Consider the following 20,743-nt stretch of genomic DNA (forward strand, 5'->3'; position numbering starts at 1 on the left):
GTTTAGAAAATAATTTCAAATATTCGTTAAGTTGTTAGTTCAAAGATGATTTTGTCAATAAAATTTGGTGAGGTATATAGGTGTAATGTATTTAATTATTTTATAATAGACTTTATGAATTATAATTTAACACGTATGTTATTTATAATATATATATTTGATTACAAGTCATTAGAAATTAGAAGGTGGAGAAAGCAATTTCATTTTTTCAAGTCATCTTTTTAGTTCTTATTAATTAGAAATTAAAAGAGTATATATAATAATAAATAAATAAGGACAGCTTTCAATATTAAAAAAAAATGAATAAATAAATAAAAGAAAAGTCGAGAATGCCACGTGGCTGAAGAAAAGGCAATAAAAGAATGTGGGGCCATCAATTATAAGGTCCACGTGGTATCGTTAATTTGATCCAATCCATTTCTTTATTTATATATTTAACAGAAAAATCCTATCTGTCTTTCAGTACGCTGCTTCGAATATTTCGCTCTTCTTCTTCTTCTTCTTCTTCTTCTTCTTCTTCGTCGGAGATGGTGAAACCCAACCACTTGAAAATGGTGACGGATTCTGACGCTGCCGATCTCATTTCCTCTGATCTCCGGGAACTCGGTAACGCTGCTAGAAAGCTTGCTACACACGCTGTTAAGCTCGGTGCTTCGGGTTTTACTGCTTCTTTTCTCCAATGGATTGCTTCCTTTGCTGCTATGTATGTTCCCCCCCTCTCTCTCTCTTTTCTGTTTGTTTGATTTCTGAATTTTTTTTATGTTGTTTGTTTGTGGTTCTTCGCTGCTGATCGGTTATTTTAGTAGTTTTTTTTTTGCTGTGAGAAAGCTAATTGGTGATTTTGATTCGAGGAATTGAGTGTTTTTCAATTGATTTCTACTTGATTTTAGTAATTTGTTTGTTGATTTATGTGATGAAGTGGTTAAGGAGTATGACTATGATTTAGTTAGGGAAATGATTCGTGTTACATTAAGATATGTGCTTCTGAGTGTTCTTTTTCGTGTTCCTTATATTAATCTACTTTTAGGTTTTCATAGATCGTCTTAATTTCACTTCGATTCTTTTTAACTGCAGTTACTTGTTGATTTTGGATCGGACGAACTGGAAGACGAATATCCTTACTTCATTGTTGATTCCGTACATTTTCTTTAGTCTTCCCGGTGTGATCTTCGGTTTTTTCAGGTGATCATCTCCACTCCAAGCAATTGCCTTCAATTGAAGCTTCTGGATTTGCGTTTTTTTTTTTCTCTTTTTTTTTTTTTTGGCTAAATTGCTCTCTCTTTGCAGGGGAGAGTTTGGAAAATGGGTTGCCGTCATTGCTGTTGTGCTCCGTCTCTTCTTCCCGCGACGATTTCCAGGTACATTAGCCTCGACTTGATTAATGATTACACATTTATTGAATTCATTTTTGGTTAATAATAAGTACAGATTGTGCTAGCTGATAAGTATGTTGATATAGATTTAGAGCCATTAGTCGTTCTGATCTTCATTTAGAGATTTTTGGATGACTACCGCAATTACTAGTTTTGAACTTTTGCTTTCTTCCCTTTTAGATTAACTTTCTAATTTATGAACTGCTTGCTTTTGTTTTCTAATTTGTTCCTTTACTTTTTTAAAAGTATTTTTTGAAATCTTAACTAAATTTGAAAAGAAATTTTCAGTGGTTTTCTGAAAACTATGAGTTGCTTAATTTTATTTCAGAAACTGTTTGGTAGGATGATGTTTATTTTGTTTTGAAAAAGATGTTCTTCCTTCCTATCACACATGTTCTTGATTTTTAAACAATATGTAAACAGGGAAGCTGTTTTTGAACATGATTTTGAAAGACCCATCTCATCTATTTTCAAACTCTTTAAGCATTGATGTAAACAAACAATTCACAAACAAAAACCCATTATCAAACCTCTTTGACATCTTTGAGGTTATGAAGTTTGACAGGAAGAACTTTATAGTAATCAAAAGATCCAAAACTTTAGTTCAAATATAGGAAGTACCTTTAGGCATTTAGTATATCTTCAAAACTTATTTTCACATTTGTATTCCCAGCCCCAAGATAATTTGATTCACCAAAGTTAAAAGGAACAAATTACATGTCAAACCTCATTCATAATTATTCACACTCCAATCTTACAAGTAAAAGGGATATACGTTAGATTTCATCTTTAGGATATAGATTTGAGATTCGAGTTTTGTTTCAATTTGATAATTGACCCTAATTTTTTAATTTTCCATCTTGAATGTTAATCTTCATTAATTAATTTCAGAGAAATGTAATTAATTAACACTCATTATTAAGTAATTTAAAAATGTAAATATTAGGGACCAAATTGGAACTAAACTCAAAACTTAACTAAACTAAGTAATTATAAAACATTACGAAACTCAAAACTTAACTAAACTAAGTAATTATAAAACATTACGAAATTAGGGACGAAAATAGTTTTTTTACTTAAAAGTTCAAGTTAATAATAGTAATTTCACATCACATAATTAAGTTACAATCTATTATCCTGTGGAAGTATAATTATTGCATTCCATGCTCTGATTGTGTGGTAATACAGATTGGCTTGAATTGCCTGGAGCTTTGATACTTCTCATTGTGGTGGCTCCAAGTTTGTTTGCCAAGACCATAAGAAACGATCCCATCGGAGAAGCAATCTGTTTGATCATATCATGCTATTTACTGCAAGAACACATCAGAGCCTCTGGTGGATTCAGAAACTCATTCACAAAAGCGAATGGCATCTCGAACACCATCGGCATCATCCTTCTCTTCGTTTTCCCTGTCTGGGCACTGGTACTCCGTGTTCTTTGATTGGTTTTTTCTTTTATTTTCAAAATGCAATTATGCATTATTGATCTTTGCATTTGTTTGGGAATGTGGGCTTGTGAGAATTGTGTTTACCTTTTTTTCTCTTCAAATTGGGTGTTTGATTGTCTGAATGTAGGGGCTGTATCAGTGTAAAGTTAGATGAGGAGTTTCTCTCACAAAAGATTTGTGTATCATTTCTTTGAGGGACAAAATGTGAGATAATATAGATGTTATTGTGCTACAAACAGACTTTATTGCAAATTAATAATAATAAATAATAAATCTAAAATTTAATAATTATTATTATTAAAATATAATTTGTGGATTACACAGATAATGTAAACTAGAGCAATGGTTTTACGGTTGTAGAGATGTTGAATTTGAAATTTTGAAATTTTGATGTGTAAACATATATCTTATTAAAAAAGGGTATAATTAAAGTGCAGATTTGGCCCATCTATTTATTTTATATATAATCTCTCTATTTATCATATTGTAAAAGAATAATGATTAATTTTTTTATAATAAAAGCATTGATGAGTTATAGCCAAAGTTTTTACCTTTCTTATGAAAAGAAATTTATATAAGCCTATTATTGTCACACCTTAATAGAAATGGATAAAAGTCTATTAAAAAAATGTATAAAACTCTATTAAAAAAAGGTAAAACTTTTGAATAAAAATCTATTAAATAAAGGTAAAACTAATCTTTTAATAAAGTAGTCTATAAAATTGATAGGATGTATCATTAATACTATAATGGATAGAATTATTGATTTCTATTTTTTCTTTTTTAGTTTTAACATTTTTCGGGTGGATGAATATTTGTCTGAGGAAAAAAAAGAAGAAGATATTGATATATAGATTGATTGATAGAGATGGGCTAATTTAAGACCACTTGTCTTTGTTGGTGGATAGCACTCAAGTCAAGGGAATGTGCCTATCTATGTGCTTTAATTGGGTTATAGTTGCTACCAAAACAACTTTCTCAACCCAAACTTGAACAACTCTAAGTCACTATCAAAGTCAAAGAGAAATATTCTTAGGATGTAGTGTAGGATATTCGATTGGATCTATGGAGTCCTCCACATTTCACCCCACACTCATTTGTGTAGAGGGTGAGGTCGTCTTTTTCTTCACTTCACTGTTCTTCACTATTCATTTCTACAAAATTCTCTATTTAATTCTACACGAAATTGTGGTGGAGATTCCATGAATTGAAATCTCCGTCAGAATTTTTTTTCTCGTACTTAAAAAGAAAGTAATTAACTTAATAACAATTATTGAAATGATTGTTTTTAAATGTAGCAAAATAGACTAATATATATATAATATACCAAATATTAGTGCCTTTCTAGCGATAGACAATTATAGACAATATCGATCATTACTTATCATTGATATACAATGACATTTTGCTATATTAAAAATTATTTTCGGTAATTTTGTCGTTTAAAATAATTATCCTTACAGAGAAATTTTAATCATAAAGAACTTTTAAAAGTTCACGAACTCAATTAATTGTTACTAGAATGTCATTGCAACTAGTCTAATGCTTTATGAGTAGTTTTACGATTTCTCTCTTTTTTTAACGAGTTGCAATTGACAATTACAAGAAAGCACTAGTTTTGAGAAATTAATTTAAAAAATGTCGAACAGTTTAATCACCTTTAAACTTCCTAAGATTTTTGTTACTGCTATGTGTGTGTGAAAAGTTCAGATTTAAAGTCACACTTTGACAACTCCAATAGTAAGTAATAAAGCTTATTGTCTGCCAAATATATGTGTTCTTCCACAAAAACAAACACAAAAATTGACAAAATCACCACCACTCACTATTTGCATCATAATATTCTCTCTTATTAGAATTTCAAAAGAAGCTATAATATAAATTAAAGGATGGCTTCTTCTAATATTTTGTACAACACTATTTTAATATGTAATATTAGCTATTGAAGTTTTCATTTCTTTGCGTTCTTTGCCTCTTCATATAGTTCATCGATTTGCTCCTGTAAATGAAATGAAACAGAATAAACTCTCACATTGCACATCACTACATACACTGCCATCATACAATGAGATATATCAGAAGTTGTATATAGATTTTGGACTGCAGTTCAAGGTGAGGTTAACTATTGTTTGCGAACCCACTTTTTCAGTAGCATTTTCGATAAAGAAAATGTTTTTCAAAGAATTTTGTGGTGCTTCATGTCATAAGACAGGGGAGTAGATCCACACACGATCTTTCATCCAATCCAATCCAACTTGAATTTTATTATTAATTGTTTCTTATTAAATTAAAATATTTAAATTTATATTTATATAACACAGTCTCTAAGACCTCGTTTGGTGAACATTGTGTTTTTTGTTTTGTTTTTTAAAATTGAGTTTATAAACACTACTTCTCCCTACATTTTCTTTCTTTGCTATCTACATTCTACTTATAATTTTAAAAACTAATCCAAATCTTGAAAGTTAAAAATAGTAACTTTCAAAAAGTTGTTTTTGGAATTTGAAATTTGACTAAGAATTCAACCATTGTAATTAAGCAAAATGCAAAATATTGTAGGACATATGATAGAAATAGACTTAATTTTCAAAAGTAAAAAACGAAACAAAATGATTACCAAATAAGACCTAAATTTTCATAAAATAAACAAATTTTAAACATCAAATATCTCTATTATCTATTACAAATTTTAAACTAAAACATCCATGGAAGAAAAACATTAAAATTCCACGAATTCTAACACTTTAACAAAATATGTTATATGTTTACTTTTTTTTTTTAGTATATAAGTAATTCAGGTTAGGTTGGAGTTGGACCAACTCAACAAAAAAATTGATTAAATCCAAGACCCAACCTATTCCAACCAAAATAAAAAGAATTACGAATGGGTTTGGATATTCTAAGGCTAAGAAGAATGGACATTTCATATTAGAGGTCGTATGGTATCGAACACTTGGGGGACATGGATTCATCTAGAAATGTTTGGACATGTGTCTTATACACAAAATTCCGTGTTTTTTTAGAAAAAAAATTAGACACGTCCAAACACACCCAATTGTAGTTTTTAGCCAAGAAGGATCGTTGCAGGGAAAAAGAGAATTTTCATATGGAGGAAGGTTTTTGCTTCAATATAATCGTGTTAGGAACTAAGGTAGTATGGAATGCTTTCTTCCCACGTTAATTAGAATGGGATGACGAATGTAGTAATTAAGTGGCTTGGCTGGTGTGGTTCTCGAAGTACTTAAAAATACCCACCAAATCGCACATACACGGGTGAATTCTTCTTCAATAATTTATTCCTATCAAATCACAGCCAATTGGGAAGCATGCACATCCTTTTCTTACGTTGGGTGCGTAGAGAAAGAGAAGGGAAACCAAAATGGAATGCAAAAAAATGTCTTTCATGGTATGGGTACCTTTTTGAAACACAGCCCTAATGGCCAAAAATAAACGTTAACAGGCAGTACACTGAGTTTAGCACTCAAAAAATAAAGAAGCTCCCAGTAAAAGAGAACAGCAGAAATGCTGAAGGAACGAATTTGGAAGTGGGAAAAGTGTACCTTGTAGTATTTAAGCAGTTGTGGTCTCTTCAACTTAAATGTTGGAGTTATCAAATCCCTCTCCATGTCAAAGGGATATGGTTCCAAATGAATTGCTTTTAATAGCTCAAATCCTCGAAGCTGCCAAATATTTTACCAGATTAGATAAAGAAGTATCTGTAAACAATAAGATCCCAACCGAAGTTAAGTATCTAAAAGATACTTACATGGTGCTTTTGACCATTACTATTGAGCTCATCCAAAATATACTTCCTTGCTTTGAGGTTCTCACATAAAGATTTAAAGTCACCAGTCATATTATGGTTTTGTGCCCAATCCTCCAAGGCCTTTTGATCGGGAACCGCCACACCCACAAGAAATGACTCAAAACTGTTTCCATAGACCCAAATCTGTACACCACAGGAATTGTTTTTTTGCCATGAGTAAAGGAAAGATAAAAATTAAAATTTTAAAAGTGCACGTACTTCCAATATATATGAGCAAAAGAAATGTGACCATTAGAGAAAGTATCCAAATAAATAAAACTGTCATCTAATGTATCTGAGTTATGCAAGAATCAATTTCTCCTACCGAGGTAATCAAAGAGCATTGCAAGAATATGTTTTCAATGTTCTCCACTGCAACATACTCCCCCTGTGACAGCTTAAATATATTCTTTTTCCGATCAATTATTTTCATCGATCCATCAGGCTGCCATTCACCGATGTCCCCTGTAATGTGTATACATGTCATTTTCTAGTAAATAGCTAATCGCATTTATAAAACAAATGTTAAAATGATAAGAGTAAACCATTGAAATGTATTTTATAATGGTGAAAACGTTAACCTTGAAATAGGTAACAAGTTGCACACCTAGAGAAAAATTTCTAGCCTTGCGACATGATTAAATGTGAATGACCTGGATTTGCATAGTGGCTACATATAAAAAGTAAACAAAACTTCAAAGGTTTGGGATCAAATGGACCGTCTCAAATTAAGTAGAAATTCTTTCGAAAGATGCTATACGGGAACAGATGGAATTAACCCAAAGGAGCTATTCTGTTCTGGCAACCTTGTTAGTGGATAGAGAGAGCTTAAAGGAGTTAAGCAAAGAAAGTTAATATTTTTGGTGTTCGCCAACCGAAACCTAGTGTTTCATGTGTTCATAAATTCTAAATTTTATCATTTTTCTATTATCTTCACTTTTTAAAAAAAGTTCAAAAATGTTTAAACAAGCATGAAGCACTACAATCAGGTTGGCAGTTCAACAATACTTTTCAAAACAAATACCAAGCTTGCATAAATTTAATTAAAACCCTCTCTCAAACAGATGCAAGATACTTGCATTGAAGTGACATAATCAGTACGAAACACTTCTCTAAAATAAATGTGTTTAAACTGAACTTCCTGCTACATTTGAAACTTATTTGGCACCTTCATTCAATCAACCCAGTTATGCTAATTTTTTATTTGATGGTACAGAAAATTGGAAGAAATTAACTACTTTAAGGATACAATTTGCATAGATGATTGCAAGAACAAAATGGATATGAAAACGTATATGAAAATGAGAGAAATAGAGAAAAAGGAAAAATTATGTAGAGAAACTTCCTCCCTTTCGATCCCATCTAATTATAGTACAGATTCTAGCATGTAGTTTTACCTGTATGAAACCATCCGTCAATAAGAACTTCGCCAGTTAGATCTTGCCGTTTATGGTATCCAGAGAACAAGGTACTTCCCCTTAAGCAAATCTCTCCACGGGGTGTGGTGGCCAGTGCATCATACCCCATATCAGGAACTGACTCTAGCCTTGCTTCAATTGTAGTAACTGGAACTCCAACCGTTCCCATCATGGTGAAAACATTGGCTATGGATGTAAAACATCCACCACAACTTTCTGTAAGGCCTAAAATTGTAATACGATACAAGCTCATTAAAAGAATTATTAATACATTGTGTTCTTTTCAAAGTTTGAAATTTTTGCTTCAATTCCTCCCAAAAAGAGATAAGAGAGTTTCTCCTTTTTCTTTCACTTAATGAAAATAGTCGCTTGTTAAGAAAAAAATGCAGCTTCTTCAAGAATGACATTGCTCAATGATAACTAGCACTAATTTTTTACCGGAGACAAAGACTTCAATTATATTCAGGTGAATCTACTCTGATTAGGTAAAAACAAAATAAATAGCATCTTGCATACCATATCCTTGGCTTAGAGTTGCACAACTGGTAACCCTCAGGAACTCTTCCACATGCCTAGGCAAAGGTGCAGCACCAGATAAAAAAAGGCGAACTCTCCCACCAAATGCTTCTTTTATCTTTCAAAATATAACAGCACTTTAATTATGTAAAAGAAGCCTTACATTTAAACGAACCATACACAAGATAAATGACAAACCTTGTCAAATACAAGCTTGTCCAAGAGAGGTGCTGCTTTTTCCTGGAGCAGACCCTTCTTCAGATATCCTAGCTTGCTATTAGCACTCTGTTTGTAAGTTACACTATAGGTGATAATACAGGTAATTTAAACCAATATAATAAGTACAGAATTCAAACGTACTAAATGTATGCATAATCGAATAACATCTTCCGCAAACTGCCTCCAGAAGAAACTTTGTTCAGAATACCTATAACAATAAAGGTTGTGGAAATTACTTAAACCACGTAATTTCAAAACATTAAGTAGTAATCAAATTATGTAGATAAAACAAGAACATGTATTGTACCAGAATAAATACGATCGTAAACTCTAGGAACTCCAGAAAATATTGTTGGCTTCAGTTCCTGAATATCATCTAGTAAAAACCTGATGTCCTGCAAATTTACACAGAAACAACTACATAAGTTCAAAACATAAGGGCATGAGGTCGTAAAAACAAGAACTTCAACTGATCAAAATTACCCCACGCCAAAACCCAATAGATGAACCCTTGTAGATGCAATAGGTCTCCATTATCTGATCATACACATGAGCTAGTGGAAGAAATGAGAAATATGAATCTTCTTCTGTCGCCTGTAATGTTACCATCGTGTAATTACTACAGTTGTCATGCAAAATATGAGAAAAATGTGATAGAACATTAATCAAACTACATCGGCACATAGTCATTTAAGAACTCCCACAATTCCTTCATCAGGTCAAAATTTATAGTTGGCTGCTTACCACTTTATCTGTCAATAAAAGTAGGTGCTCCACAGACAAGACTTCGGCCATTACAGCTGTATTATTGAGGATAACACCTTTTGGTTCCCCTGTGGTTCCACTTGTGTACATTATCGTGCAGATATCGGTTTTCTGTTTTGAAGGGAGTTCACAGTCCAAGCTTCCCTGGAGCAAAGTAAAAAGAAAAAAAATAGATATGCTGCTATGGTGCTAATGATAAGACAATAAATGGTTGAGAAAAAAACGTATAGTACCAACTGACAGAACTCCTCCCAAGAAAAGCAAGACACTCCCAGTTCTTCAGCTTCCTTCTTAAGTACGCTCGAAACATTGGTAAAACTGACAATAGCTGTGAACCAAAATGATACACAATGGTTAGAGTTACAAATTACAAAACTCTAGAAAGAAAGTGTACTTCAAGTTCTAAACTAATACAACATACTTTTTAATTGATTTGAACACCTGGGAAGGCATGAAAAAATCTGCACAATGAACAAAATGGAGGGAACATTTAGAATTGGCCGTTATACATTTATACTTCCCGCTGAAAAAAATGGAGTTTTGTTCAAAAACCAATTATATTTTTTAAAAATTTCTGTATCTCATGCGCGGAAACAACATACATTTAATAAATAATTTTTTTTATTTTTATATCGTTTGCCACACCAGGCAAAAGAAAACAAACTATGTGCATATTTTGGCACTTAGCACTCAAATCCCAGGGCTCTCTATTGTGCCTCCATTTTCCAGTTTAAAATACACTAACACCAAACATAAAGTCCATGGAACAACTTAAATAATTAGCAATATAAAAGGGGTAAGAATGATAAGGTTAGCAGCATGGAGACGTACAGAAGCAAGTTTGTTTTCTTGAACAAAAGCAATTGAAACTTCAGCGTGGTTAATGATGAACTCGACAGCATTAGCACCTGTAACAGTTTGATTGTCAATACAGGAGCTCAAGCTACTATTCTCTTATTCTTAAAGTTCAAAAGATGCCAGAAAGAAAATGGAACCATACCAAGCGTGTCATACAGCGGCACATAAGTGATAGCTTGGCTATTACAGGCCTGTAGGTAACAAAGGGTACATCAAATTCTCAAACATCAGTGTTAAGAGCAGAGGAAATGAGAGCACTAGCCTATCAACTTAAACTTTCAGCATGATATCAAATTCAAATTTTCCGTAAATGTCATAGAAATAATACTGTTCCCCCATTTTATATTCATAGTCTAATGCTGTCCTGATATTTTAGCTAAGGCCCAACAGAAAATATAGAAAAAAATATTAAAATAATTTAGAAGCTCAACTTTTGAATCAAATGATGGTTTTTACTTCATGAGAGAGAACTTGAAAAGAAATAACATGAAAGGAGGGGAAATGAGCCAACAGTCCAACAGAATTGGCGGATTTAGCCCACACATTGGTCATTGTCCCCCTAAATCTCAACCTCATATACATCGTCAAAAACACAAAATTGCATACCTCCATCGAAATTATCCATTCAGGGCAATTGGAACCATATATACCACAGCGATCGCCCTATAAAACCCAAAAAAGGAACCAGTAACAGCAGGAAAAAACATAATTCCACTAAGCATAGTTCCAATTTAGAACAATAATAGAAAAGTAAGAACTTCTAAACACATCCACTTCACTGAACAACACTTGGACTTACAGAATTAACCCCACGCTTTCTAATTGCAGATCCCATCCTGATTGCAGCATCATATGCTTCTTGATATGTGAGCCATACATAGGAACCCGCCTGCAAAGTTCAATAAAAAAAAAAAAAAAACAGTTCCAATAACTCGATTTCAGCTTTTAGATTTGATATTTGATTTTCATCAAGACTCAGAGTTGGCTGGAAATTGTTACCTTAGAGTCGCCGTTGGTTTGCCGACGACCGAGCATTGGGTTGCCTGGATTCCTCTTGACGGAATCACTGCAAGACACAAAATCATATTGTTGGGCGATCAAAAATTCATATCATGGCTAGGAAATGCGATCACTTCCTCAAATGGTGCGTTTGATTTTAATCAACTACAGAATCCAAATTTGTGTGCACTTAGCACTGATACTGATACTGATACTAATACTAATAGTCACTCATAAACATTAACTACCCTCACCCTCTCTCTCTATCTATTGTTAATAGATATATATTCCCACTAATACATCCAAGTCTACTATCATTTATTCTCCTAATACACAATTAAATTTTGTTATATTTATATTTATCTTTTAAAATTATTATTCTTCTAATTCTTTTAATTTGATTAATTAATTATTAAACATCACATTCAAGATATGGCTACAATGTTTTAAAGTTTAGAAATACAAATTGAAATATAACTCAAATCTTTTACCATTTTGGAACTTTTAACACAAAAATCTACCTTTTAAATCTGCCATCAAACTAAATCTAAATAAAAAAAACAAAACTATAATACTTAATTAAGTCCATGAAGGAAAAAAAAGGCCACAACATGAAACTGTAATTGTAGACTGAATTGGATGTAGTTACTTTTTCATATGAAAATGTCCAAAGAAAAGAAATGGGAAACCTGAAGAATTGCCATGGAGATTGAAGTTCATCAGGCAATTGCAGAAGTCCATCTTTGGCGTAGATGCTCCGGTAGACTGGCCCTGCGGATGGCCTTCCGCCGCTCTGGGGTGTGTCCGCTTCGACGACCACCGTGTACGATGTCGACATTGTGATGAAGAAAGGCGCTGTGTGCTGCAAAATTGATGAAATGGTTTTGAAGAGGTAGCAGTGACTTTAATACAATTTGATCTTTTAAACACACAAGAGATATGGGGGTGTTGGGAAGGTTATTGGTTGGTTGAGCTCAGCTAAATGCATTAAATTCTCAGCAATACTACACCACCTTTGTCCTCATACCCTTCATACTATTTTCTACAATCTCTTATTAATTTCATATCTTTCTTACTTTAATTAAATACTTTATAAGTTACCTTTTACATATCAATTATTCCAACACTTCCTTTCTTTTTCAATATTTGATAAATTGATCGTAGATTTGGAATTTGTATCCAATTGTTAGTAAAGAAGAGATGTCCATTGTAAACAAGGAAAATAAATATATATTATGTTTACTACATAAAGTGATATTCTACCCCTTATTGTAAGCACACACTTTTAGGTTACTATACACTTTTAAGTTTATTTGTTGCAAACTAAAACCATCTACAAGGTTTTCCTTTTTTTAAAAGAGAAGTTGCATTATCCTTAGTTTATGAGAGAGATGGATAGTTGGTCATTCATAACTAATAAACAAAATTCATTTGAAATCTCATCACTCAAAAATCAAAATCATAAACTTTCAAACACATTATAAAAAAAGGACATAAAAGGCAAATTGTCAACTTCAAGATCTCTTTAACGTATTATAAAAATAACTAAGGCCAAATTGTAAAAATTTGCCTTTAAAATACGATGGTAGTTGTAACTATATTTCTAAACTTTCACTGATAAAATTTATCCAAATTTTAAAATCTTCCTCCTAAACTTATGTATCTGTCTTGATTATATAAGTTTTAAATATTCAAATTTTATTACTGGTAAGTTGAGTTTTCCAGTATTATTATAAACTTGACAGACTAGTTTGAAGCCTCTTAAAGAAGAGTTGATATTGGCTCCTAATTGGAAAAGAAGAAAAAAGAAAAGGTGGAGTGGGTAATAGAGTAAGTGTGACATTAAATATAGGTAGATATGATGGTAAAGCGTTGAAAAATGGGAATCCCCAAAACCAATCCCAACTAATATATAATGTGCATATATTAATTAACTTCATCCTTTCCAGCCTCCCCTTTAATGAACCATGCCAAACAAATATAAATATATATATATATACACATACAAAATTTAAAGCACATCTCAGTTTTTTTATCTTCATTAAAAAGAGACAAAGGTAATGTTTTTTCAGTAAAGTTCTTTTTTTCTTCTAAACCAACTAAAAGCTTATAAAGTAGAGGGTAAACATAAGTTTACGTCCCATTTAATGACAACAAATTTGCACTGCCAACTTTGGTGGCCGCCTCATTTTCCATCTAATGCAAAACCTTGAGTTTTTTTTAGTTTGATAATTGATACATCTACTTCCTTTCTATTCTATTGTAGTAAGCCGTTTATGTAAACTAAAATTTTGTAAATGTTGTCTAACAAGAGACACGATGCTTTTTAAAACTACGATACTTTTCTAATAAGTCTTCAAATGTTTAGAAATTTGTAATGTTTAGGAGAAGAAGAAACACCATTTATTTTTAAATTATTGATCTATTGTTCCATCGAATTTTTAATCTTGCTTTTTAATATAGAAGCTAAATCATTATATAAAAATCTTATAAATTGAAAAGTATGGAGACTAAACCCTAATACGTTCAAATTCTAAAACCAATAAAGTATATACAAGGTGTGATTTAGTTTATATTTTTAAATCTTTAGAAAAATAACTATTTTTATCCTCTCTTTTTTTCTCTTGTAAGCCATTGCTGTCAAATTATAATAACAAATAGTTGATTTGATTTTGATTATATATTAGGAGTATTTAACAATAAAATAAGGAAGACACTTTTTAATAGTCAATTTACTAAAATGGATCTTAATTGACCAAAAATAAAATAAGCCTAAATGTAAGAACAAAAGTGATTTTGTTTTCAATTTCAACCCTTAAATCTTTGGGAGGGCTTAGGGTTTTCTTTTTTTCTCACTAAACTATATTTTAATTGAAGTAAAAATTTAAACAAAAATATTAAATGATGTAATTGATCTAACATAAAATATATATTTCCTTCCTTAAACTACTTGTGAAAGATCAAACAAGTTAATTAATATTCCTAAACTTTTTCGTTCTACACTACATTGTTTTTTTATCGAGACCGACAAGATTTAAATCTCTATAATCTATATTTACTTGAAGAATTTGAAAACGAAATAGTTTGATGAGAAGTATCTAAAATGTTTTGAAAATATTAGTGGTTATAAATAAGTTTGATAGTTCAAGTTAACAAATTGGCGATTCATTTAACTTTAGTTTAACACGTTGTCATTTTGACTAAAGACCGGAAAGTCTAATCAATTGCCTTGTATAAGTTAGAGACTTAATTGATATATAAAATTACAAATCTATGTTATGTTTATCCGAACGAATCATAATTGAGTAAAAATCTAAGATTTTAATTAGTATTATTAATTTACCGTTTATCAATTTAAAAACGCAATTTGTTTACGCTATAGATTTGTTTTAGTGGACTCGACGCGTAAGTATTTATTTTTGCATTGTTTATATAAATATGTGTTTTAATTATAATATATAGTAGTTTGAAAGGGAAGGGACTTTATATTGTTGGACAATCATTTTACTAGAAGTTAGGTGTTTTATCCAAAGCAACAGTGATTTTGGTCAAAGTTAATTTGTCTTTCTCAACAAAAAAAAAAAAAAATGGAAAATTAACTTTTTTTTAAAGAAAAAAAAAAAAGCAAAAGCTACTAAAATACAAATCTATAAATATTCTTTTTTCTAGACAAGGTAAAATTGGACAAAAGGCCAAACTTTTTTCTCATGATCTCTCTCATCAATGTGATTGTAAATAACTATACCCTAAAACAAATATTGGTAACATCCAAACTCTTGTTTGAAACATTCCTCTACTATTCTTGATAGATCATATTCTAAAAATACTACATATCGTGGTCTTTAACAAAATGATTATTAAAAATGTGAATAGAGTTTCATGTCTTCCATAAATTTACTGTTCGATATTATATATTTATAAATCATAAAATATATTTTTTTAAAATAAAAATAATTTACATGATATACTTAATTTTAAACTTTTGACTTTAAATTATATTAATTCCAATTTTATATCTAGTAGTGTTGTAAAATGTTGAATGGATCAAGTATCTATTGCGAAAAGACACAAACTGAAGGTTTAGTAATTCACTGAACGCTTTTTAAAGTCTATCAATCAAATAGACACAAATCTAAACGTTTTTAAAATAACATTTAAATATGGAATAAGTATAAATAATAAACAATACCATACCAACATTTTGTATAACATAATGAAAAACAATAGCAAACAATAAAGTGAACAATTAAATGTTATTGACCATAACTCGTTAATAATTGACGTGCACATCAAATCCTCATACCAATTACTCATTGTACTAAAAACAATAATAATTAACCTCCAGTGAGCACGTCTATTTTTCTTTATTTTTGGTTTCTTTCTTTTTCTTTTTTTATGTTTATTTTTGGTTTCTTTCTTTTTCTTTTTTTATGTTTATTTTTGGTTTCTTTCTTTTTCTTTTTTTATGTTTGAAAATGTTACAATTTTATCTTAAGTTATTTACGTTAATTTTCTATTAATTAACTTAAAATAATGATTAAAATTAAATTGAATTTCATTAATTATCTATTGAATTAAAAACAATGGAACAATCAATATATATCTACATCATCATGATTGTTTTAGTTTATTAAAGAAAAATAAAAGTGTAAAATTAGAAAAGGTTATAAACCAAATAAAAAGTAAACTCATTGTATGAGAGAAGGAATGAAAATAAAAGTAAGAATTAAGAAATTGATGGGTAGAAAATGGAAGATTAGAGGATATAAAAAGAGATTTGAGAAAGAGAGGGAGAGGGAGAGGGGAAAACAACAATAAATTGGTAACAATAATGCAGCTACCAAATATTGATGTATAATAAATGAGGGATCATTAATTAGTTTCACCTTATAATTTTATATTTAGTAACAAATTTAATGCTAGATCTTCTTGCATCACCCAACTGGCCCCTACCACAATTATTTTTCTATATTTTTCTTTTTTTTACTTTTCTTTTTTTTCAAAAAAATTATTGTTGTTGTTTTACATTTACCACCCTTTGTTCTAATAAAAATATTCAAAACTTTATTTTTAAAAAAATAATTTTAGATTGGTGTATATATGTTTATTGGGTCAATTGGTTAGAACTCAAGGTAGGGTTAGGACTTCTACTTTGGGATGTAGATTTCCCTAAGGTCGCCTAGTGGTTTTTCTTCGACTTGAACTTGTCTACACGCTATCGACCTTAATTAGCCTCGGACAACCTTGAACAAGTCTTTTAAGTTTCAAAGTATTATAAGTTTCAAAAAATTGTTAGGATATTGATACAGATTTGGTACACGATCTTGTACCAAATCTATAAGAGATCGTATATCAAATATAAAAGATTTTGGTACCAAGATCATTTAGAAGAATTGCATGCATGTGACCGATTAATCGCGTATTAACCGTAACATTTTTTGTATTTTCATTATGGGCCTATAGGTTTTTTCTGTTTTTGAAATTATTCTATAAAATGTAAATATTTTTACCGGTATGTATTTACAAATATAGAAAAATGATAAAAAAATATATATATATTTTATCTATAACGCCCGAGACTAGGAGGAAGACATGATTGAACCGATATACCATCTAAATGAAAGAGATTATGAGGACATGAAAGTCATGTTAAGAAAAAGAATTAAAAGTTAATACATGTACCAACAAAGTGCACATTTCTTTTCGGTGACTCGATTATAGGAACTCCAAAGTAATTTTTCTAAGATTACACCATCTTGTTGTCATTTTGTTATATTTAAAAAATAATTTTAGGATTATGTTATTTAAAATAATTAGGAAGTAAAATTTTAAATTTGATTTGTAATAGTGATGAAAAATAGTTAAAGTTGATAAGTTAGCTCTGAGTTAATTGATAAATACTAATACTAAAAACAAAGATAGAGTATTTAAGGAAAGATTGAGATTATAAGGTAGACACCAAATTAAAATAAAACGCAAATTTAAGATGGTAACATTTGGAAACTAAGAATTAAAAATAGAAACCAAGTACAAAATTTAAACGCCAAACTTGTAAATAAAGACTAAACCTAAAACTAAAATTAAAAGGCCAAAAACATATTTTCTCCCCTCCCCCTAAAATTATAGATCATATAGGGACAATATGGCTACTTAGTCCATACATTAAAAATCAAAATTATACATAATAAATTCAGTCAAACCCACTAATATCAACAACAACGTCCCTTTTTTTGACCATCATAATTAGGTTTATGTTATATCATTCAAACTCAGTCAAATTAAATTAATAAAGCATTAACCCACACATTCACTAAAACCTAAGTTTGAAACATTTTTCAAAATCCATAATATTTCTCAATTTTAGAAAGAGTTTTAACATTTTATTTCACATCCAATTCTGTATCAAATGAATATTCTATTAGAAGAAAACATAAATTTTAGGAGTCTCCATTGTAAAAATATATTGTTTTTATTTATCAATTCATATTTATTCCTTGTATTTTTAATATCTATCAATTGAAATGAGAATTAAATTGAAATCCCTTTAGATACAAAATTGTTCTTCTTCCATCACGTGAATGTGAACTATGGATGTTTACATTTGTGTGTCAATCTCTCCTTTTGTTGGAAGGTTAAGAGTCCTCAAAATGTTAAATGAGAGATTTAGAGTTCCTCCAATGAGTATGATTGTGACTGTCTACTATCCATTACTTTCCTTCCATTTCTAATCTTATACTTGGAAATTGGGTTTGCAAAAGTAGCCTCTAAGAATTTGAAATTGAAGGACCAAAAGTAAATGGCAAGAGTAAAGAGGGACCAATTAGCAAAATAAAAAAAAAAAAGAGTGAAGAAGTAGAAAAAAATGTTGCATTAAATTTGTTAGAGTAGGGATTTAACCTCATATGAGCAGTGGTTCATCGATTAAAGTTTAAGAGAGAGAGAGAGAGAGAGAGAGAGCGAGAGAGAGGGAGAGAGAGTGTGTATTCTCTCTCGTCAATTTTTCATTAAATGCTTCTCCCCACCTCCCATTAATGACCTCTACAAAATTTGCCAGACATCTCTTCATTAAAACCCCCCACCACCATTCTCTCTCTCCACCACCACCGCCGCCGCTTCTCTCTCCTTCCCTCCTCCCTATCTCCCACCCTCCATTTCCCTCTCTCATCATAGCCGCACACGTGTCCTCGTTTTTTCATTTCTTTTCCTCCTTTCTCCTCTCCTCTCATCTTCTATTGAATCTCTCCGGTGATAATAACGCCTCGGGATCTCCGCATCTCAACCGGCTCGACGAAAACGCCGCTGCTCCTCCTCCGCCTGTTACTGACGATCGGAGAAACATTGGACTCGTCATTGACTTACTCCGTCTCGATGAACCTCCACCTACGCCGTTGGAGAATCTCCAGCTTGATTCCGATAACGGAAAGAATCCTCCTCTTCGTCTGAAGAACGGGGACTTCATACCTCTGTAGTATCGGAATGAGAATACTCTCGCTTTCGGTAGAGATCCGAATGGTGACGGCCGTTTGCTCCAGAAGCTTCCACGACGGTACCTCCATGGAGACGTGGTTGCTGGTTCTAGAATCATTCTCTCCGACGCTAAGCTCCGTTCGAATCCGAATGAATACGATCGTTTCAACAAAAAATCTCTTCCGTTCATTTGATCCTCCACTGAATTACTATTTCGTGGCTCATCAATACAAGGCGTGATCTCTGATTCCGTTGCGTGGTAAGAATCTCGATTAGGTATAGGAGGACCTTCAGCTAACGGTTCCAATATGATGCTTCGTAAGATGGTATCGTCTAAGCTTGGCCGGATTCTAGCTGCCATAACCGGCGTGAATGGAGATTCCGGCCTAAAAACCACCGCGCGACAGAGAGGACAGTTCGCGTGTGATCTAAGCCATACATCAATACAATCAACATGAAAGGCGTGCGAACAAATCGGTAGCGTTCTAACGTAATCATCGTCTTCAAATTCCAAAAGACAAACGGCGCACTCACGGTCACGGCTTTTGGCAGTGTAGACGGAAAGCGGAATCGTTTTGATTACAGATTCGTCCAGACCGTACGGAGAGAATACATGGAAGGCATCTGTAGTAGGTTCGAAGAAAGGCGAATCGTAAGGGAGTGAATCCAAGTCGCCGCCAGAGGAGGACGGGATGTAAGATCGGGCAGCAAGTCGACGACGGCGGCGCCACCTGCGCCAGCGACGGCGGTGGAGACGGAGGAGATGGAGAATGGGAGGGATGAGATGGCGAGAGATTAGGCGAGAGTAAGTGACGATGAGAAAGGCAGTAGCGATGACGACAACCATGGCTATTAGAGGGGGACTGAAGTCGACTGGGAGCTTCGCCGGCTGTAAGGATGAAGGAGGAGGGAAATTGGCGGCGGCGGCGGAGGAGGAGGAGGAGGAGGAGGAGGTGGAAGGAGAAGGAGAGGGAGAGGGAGAAGGAGAAGGAGAAGGAGAAGGAGAAGGGGAGGTCGGCATGGAGGTGGTGCAACGGCGGAGAGGGAGGGGGAGAGAGAGAGATTTGTATGAAGAGAGAAGAAGGGTTTAATGGAAGAAGAAGAGAAGAGAGGTTTGACTCTTTGTTAGGTCCTCCATGCGATTTGTCGACGAGGACATTGGATGAATGACACGTCACTATTCACAAATTTAAAGCCCCTTCTTGAGTTTTCATCTTGTGCGGTGCGGACTATGACATTCCAATTCTTCTATAAAGTCTATTGCCACCTCAGCATCCGTGAGGCCCTACTCTTATGTTTTTAATAACATATATACATTAGTCATTAACATTAGATATATAGTGTTTTACATTTCCTTTAGTTTATGATGTATGAAGTAGGAGAATTGTGGTTTTAATTTGCGAAATGAAATAGTATGGGATAAGAAAAGAAAAGAAAAGAAAAGAAGATGATTGGGAAAGGAGGGGGGGGGGTGTAAGTGAGGGAGAGAGGAAGAGAAAGTAAAAAAGTGGTGGCCCACAGAAGAGGGGAGCAGAGATCTTCCATGAAATTTGATGCCAAAAAGCAAAACCCATTCATACGTAAAACAAAACACCATCCATCCAAATATCTATAATATAAAATATCCAAATATATTATTAATAATAATAATTGGATTGGTGAGTTAAGAAAGAAAAAAGAAAAGACGAAGAAGAAGATAATAAAATGGATTTATAAGAACCAATGATAATGGAGAGACTATGTTGAAAGGGCCATGGTTTAATTAGAGTTTGTGGAACATATCTACCTACAAAGTCAAAAAAAATTTATCATTTCTTTTCTCTTTTTTCAAAAGCTGATTTTGATGTGAACCCTACCCTTTTTCTTTCTTTTTTT

General features: G+C 32.3%; 3 protein-coding genes across 3 annotated transcripts; 1 reads left to right on the plus strand and 2 right to left on the minus strand.

Moving 5' to 3' along the window:
• The first annotated feature begins 416 nt into the window (after positions 1–416).
• Positions 417–3,109, plus strand: LOC101203533 (cold-regulated 413 plasma membrane protein 2). The gene is made up of 4 exons (XM_004145299.3): positions 417–703; positions 1,075–1,182; positions 1,288–1,358; positions 2,562–3,109. The coding sequence occupies exons 1-4, from the start codon at positions 528–530 to the stop codon at positions 2,813–2,815; spliced, it is 609 nt and encodes a 202-aa protein (XP_004145347.1). The 5' UTR covers positions 417–527; the 3' UTR covers positions 2,816–3,109.
• A 1,430-nt stretch (positions 3,110–4,539) lies between these two features.
• On the minus strand, positions 4,540–12,326 carry LOC101203288 (long chain acyl-CoA synthetase 2). Its single transcript, XM_011650914.2, has 19 exons — positions 12,091–12,326; positions 11,402–11,468; positions 11,202–11,291; positions 11,009–11,065; positions 10,545–10,593; positions 10,376–10,452; positions 9,966–10,005; positions 9,778–9,872; positions 9,524–9,688; positions 9,263–9,373; positions 9,087–9,174; positions 8,921–8,987; positions 8,759–8,834; positions 8,561–8,678; positions 8,024–8,269; positions 6,952–7,091; positions 6,588–6,770; positions 6,382–6,501; positions 4,540–4,820 (listed from the first exon to the last, which is right to left on the minus strand). The coding sequence occupies exons 1-19, from the start codon at positions 12,237–12,239 to the stop codon at positions 4,773–4,775; spliced, it is 1,986 nt and encodes a 661-aa protein (XP_011649216.1). The 5' UTR covers positions 12,240–12,326; the 3' UTR covers positions 4,540–4,772.
• A 6,195-nt stretch (positions 12,327–18,521) lies between these two features.
• Positions 18,522–20,281, minus strand: LOC101206300 (RING-H2 finger protein ATL65). Its single transcript, XM_004145354.3, has one exon. It carries the CDS (start codon positions 19,887–19,889, stop codon positions 18,624–18,626), a length of 1,266 nt encoding a protein of 421 aa, XP_004145402.3. The 5' UTR covers positions 19,890–20,281; the 3' UTR covers positions 18,522–18,623.
• Between the last annotated feature and the right edge of the window lie 462 nt (positions 20,282–20,743).

The sequence above is a fragment of the Cucumis sativus genome, chromosome 2, assembly GCF_000004075.3.
Source record: "Cucumis sativus cultivar 9930 chromosome 2, Cucumber_9930_V3, whole genome shotgun sequence".
Taxonomy (NCBI): Eukaryota; Viridiplantae; Streptophyta; class Magnoliopsida; order Cucurbitales; family Cucurbitaceae; genus Cucumis; species Cucumis sativus.

Bases quoted from the DNA above. Each gene is read 5' to 3' on its own strand.
- LOC101203533 (XM_004145299.3), top strand. From the start codon at position 528: ATGGTGAAACCCAACCACTTGAAAATGGTGACGGATTCTGACGCTGCC. The intron at 1,183-1,287 runs GTGATCATCTCC...CTCTCTTTGCAG, and splicing joins GTGATCTTCGGTTTTTTCAG to GGGAGAGTTTGGAAAATGGG. The intron at 1,359-2,561 runs GTACATTAGCCT...GTGGTAATACAG, and splicing joins CTTCCCGCGACGATTTCCAG to ATTGGCTTGAATTGCCTGGA.
- LOC101203288 (XM_011650914.2), bottom strand. From the start codon at position 12,239: ATGTCGACATCGTACACGGTGGTCGTCGAAGCGGACACACCCCAGAGC. The intron at 11,292-11,401 runs GTAACAATTTCC...TGAACTTTGCAG, and splicing joins AAACCAACGGCGACTCTAAG to GCGGGTTCCTATGTATGGCT. The intron at 8,270-8,560 runs GTATGCAAGATG...TTACAATTTTAG, and splicing joins AACTCTAAGCCAAGGATATG to GCCTTACAGAAAGTTGTGGT.
- LOC101206300 (XM_004145354.3), bottom strand. From the start codon at position 19,889: ATGCCGACCTCCCCTTCTCCTTCTCCTTCTCCTTCTCCTTCTCCCTCT.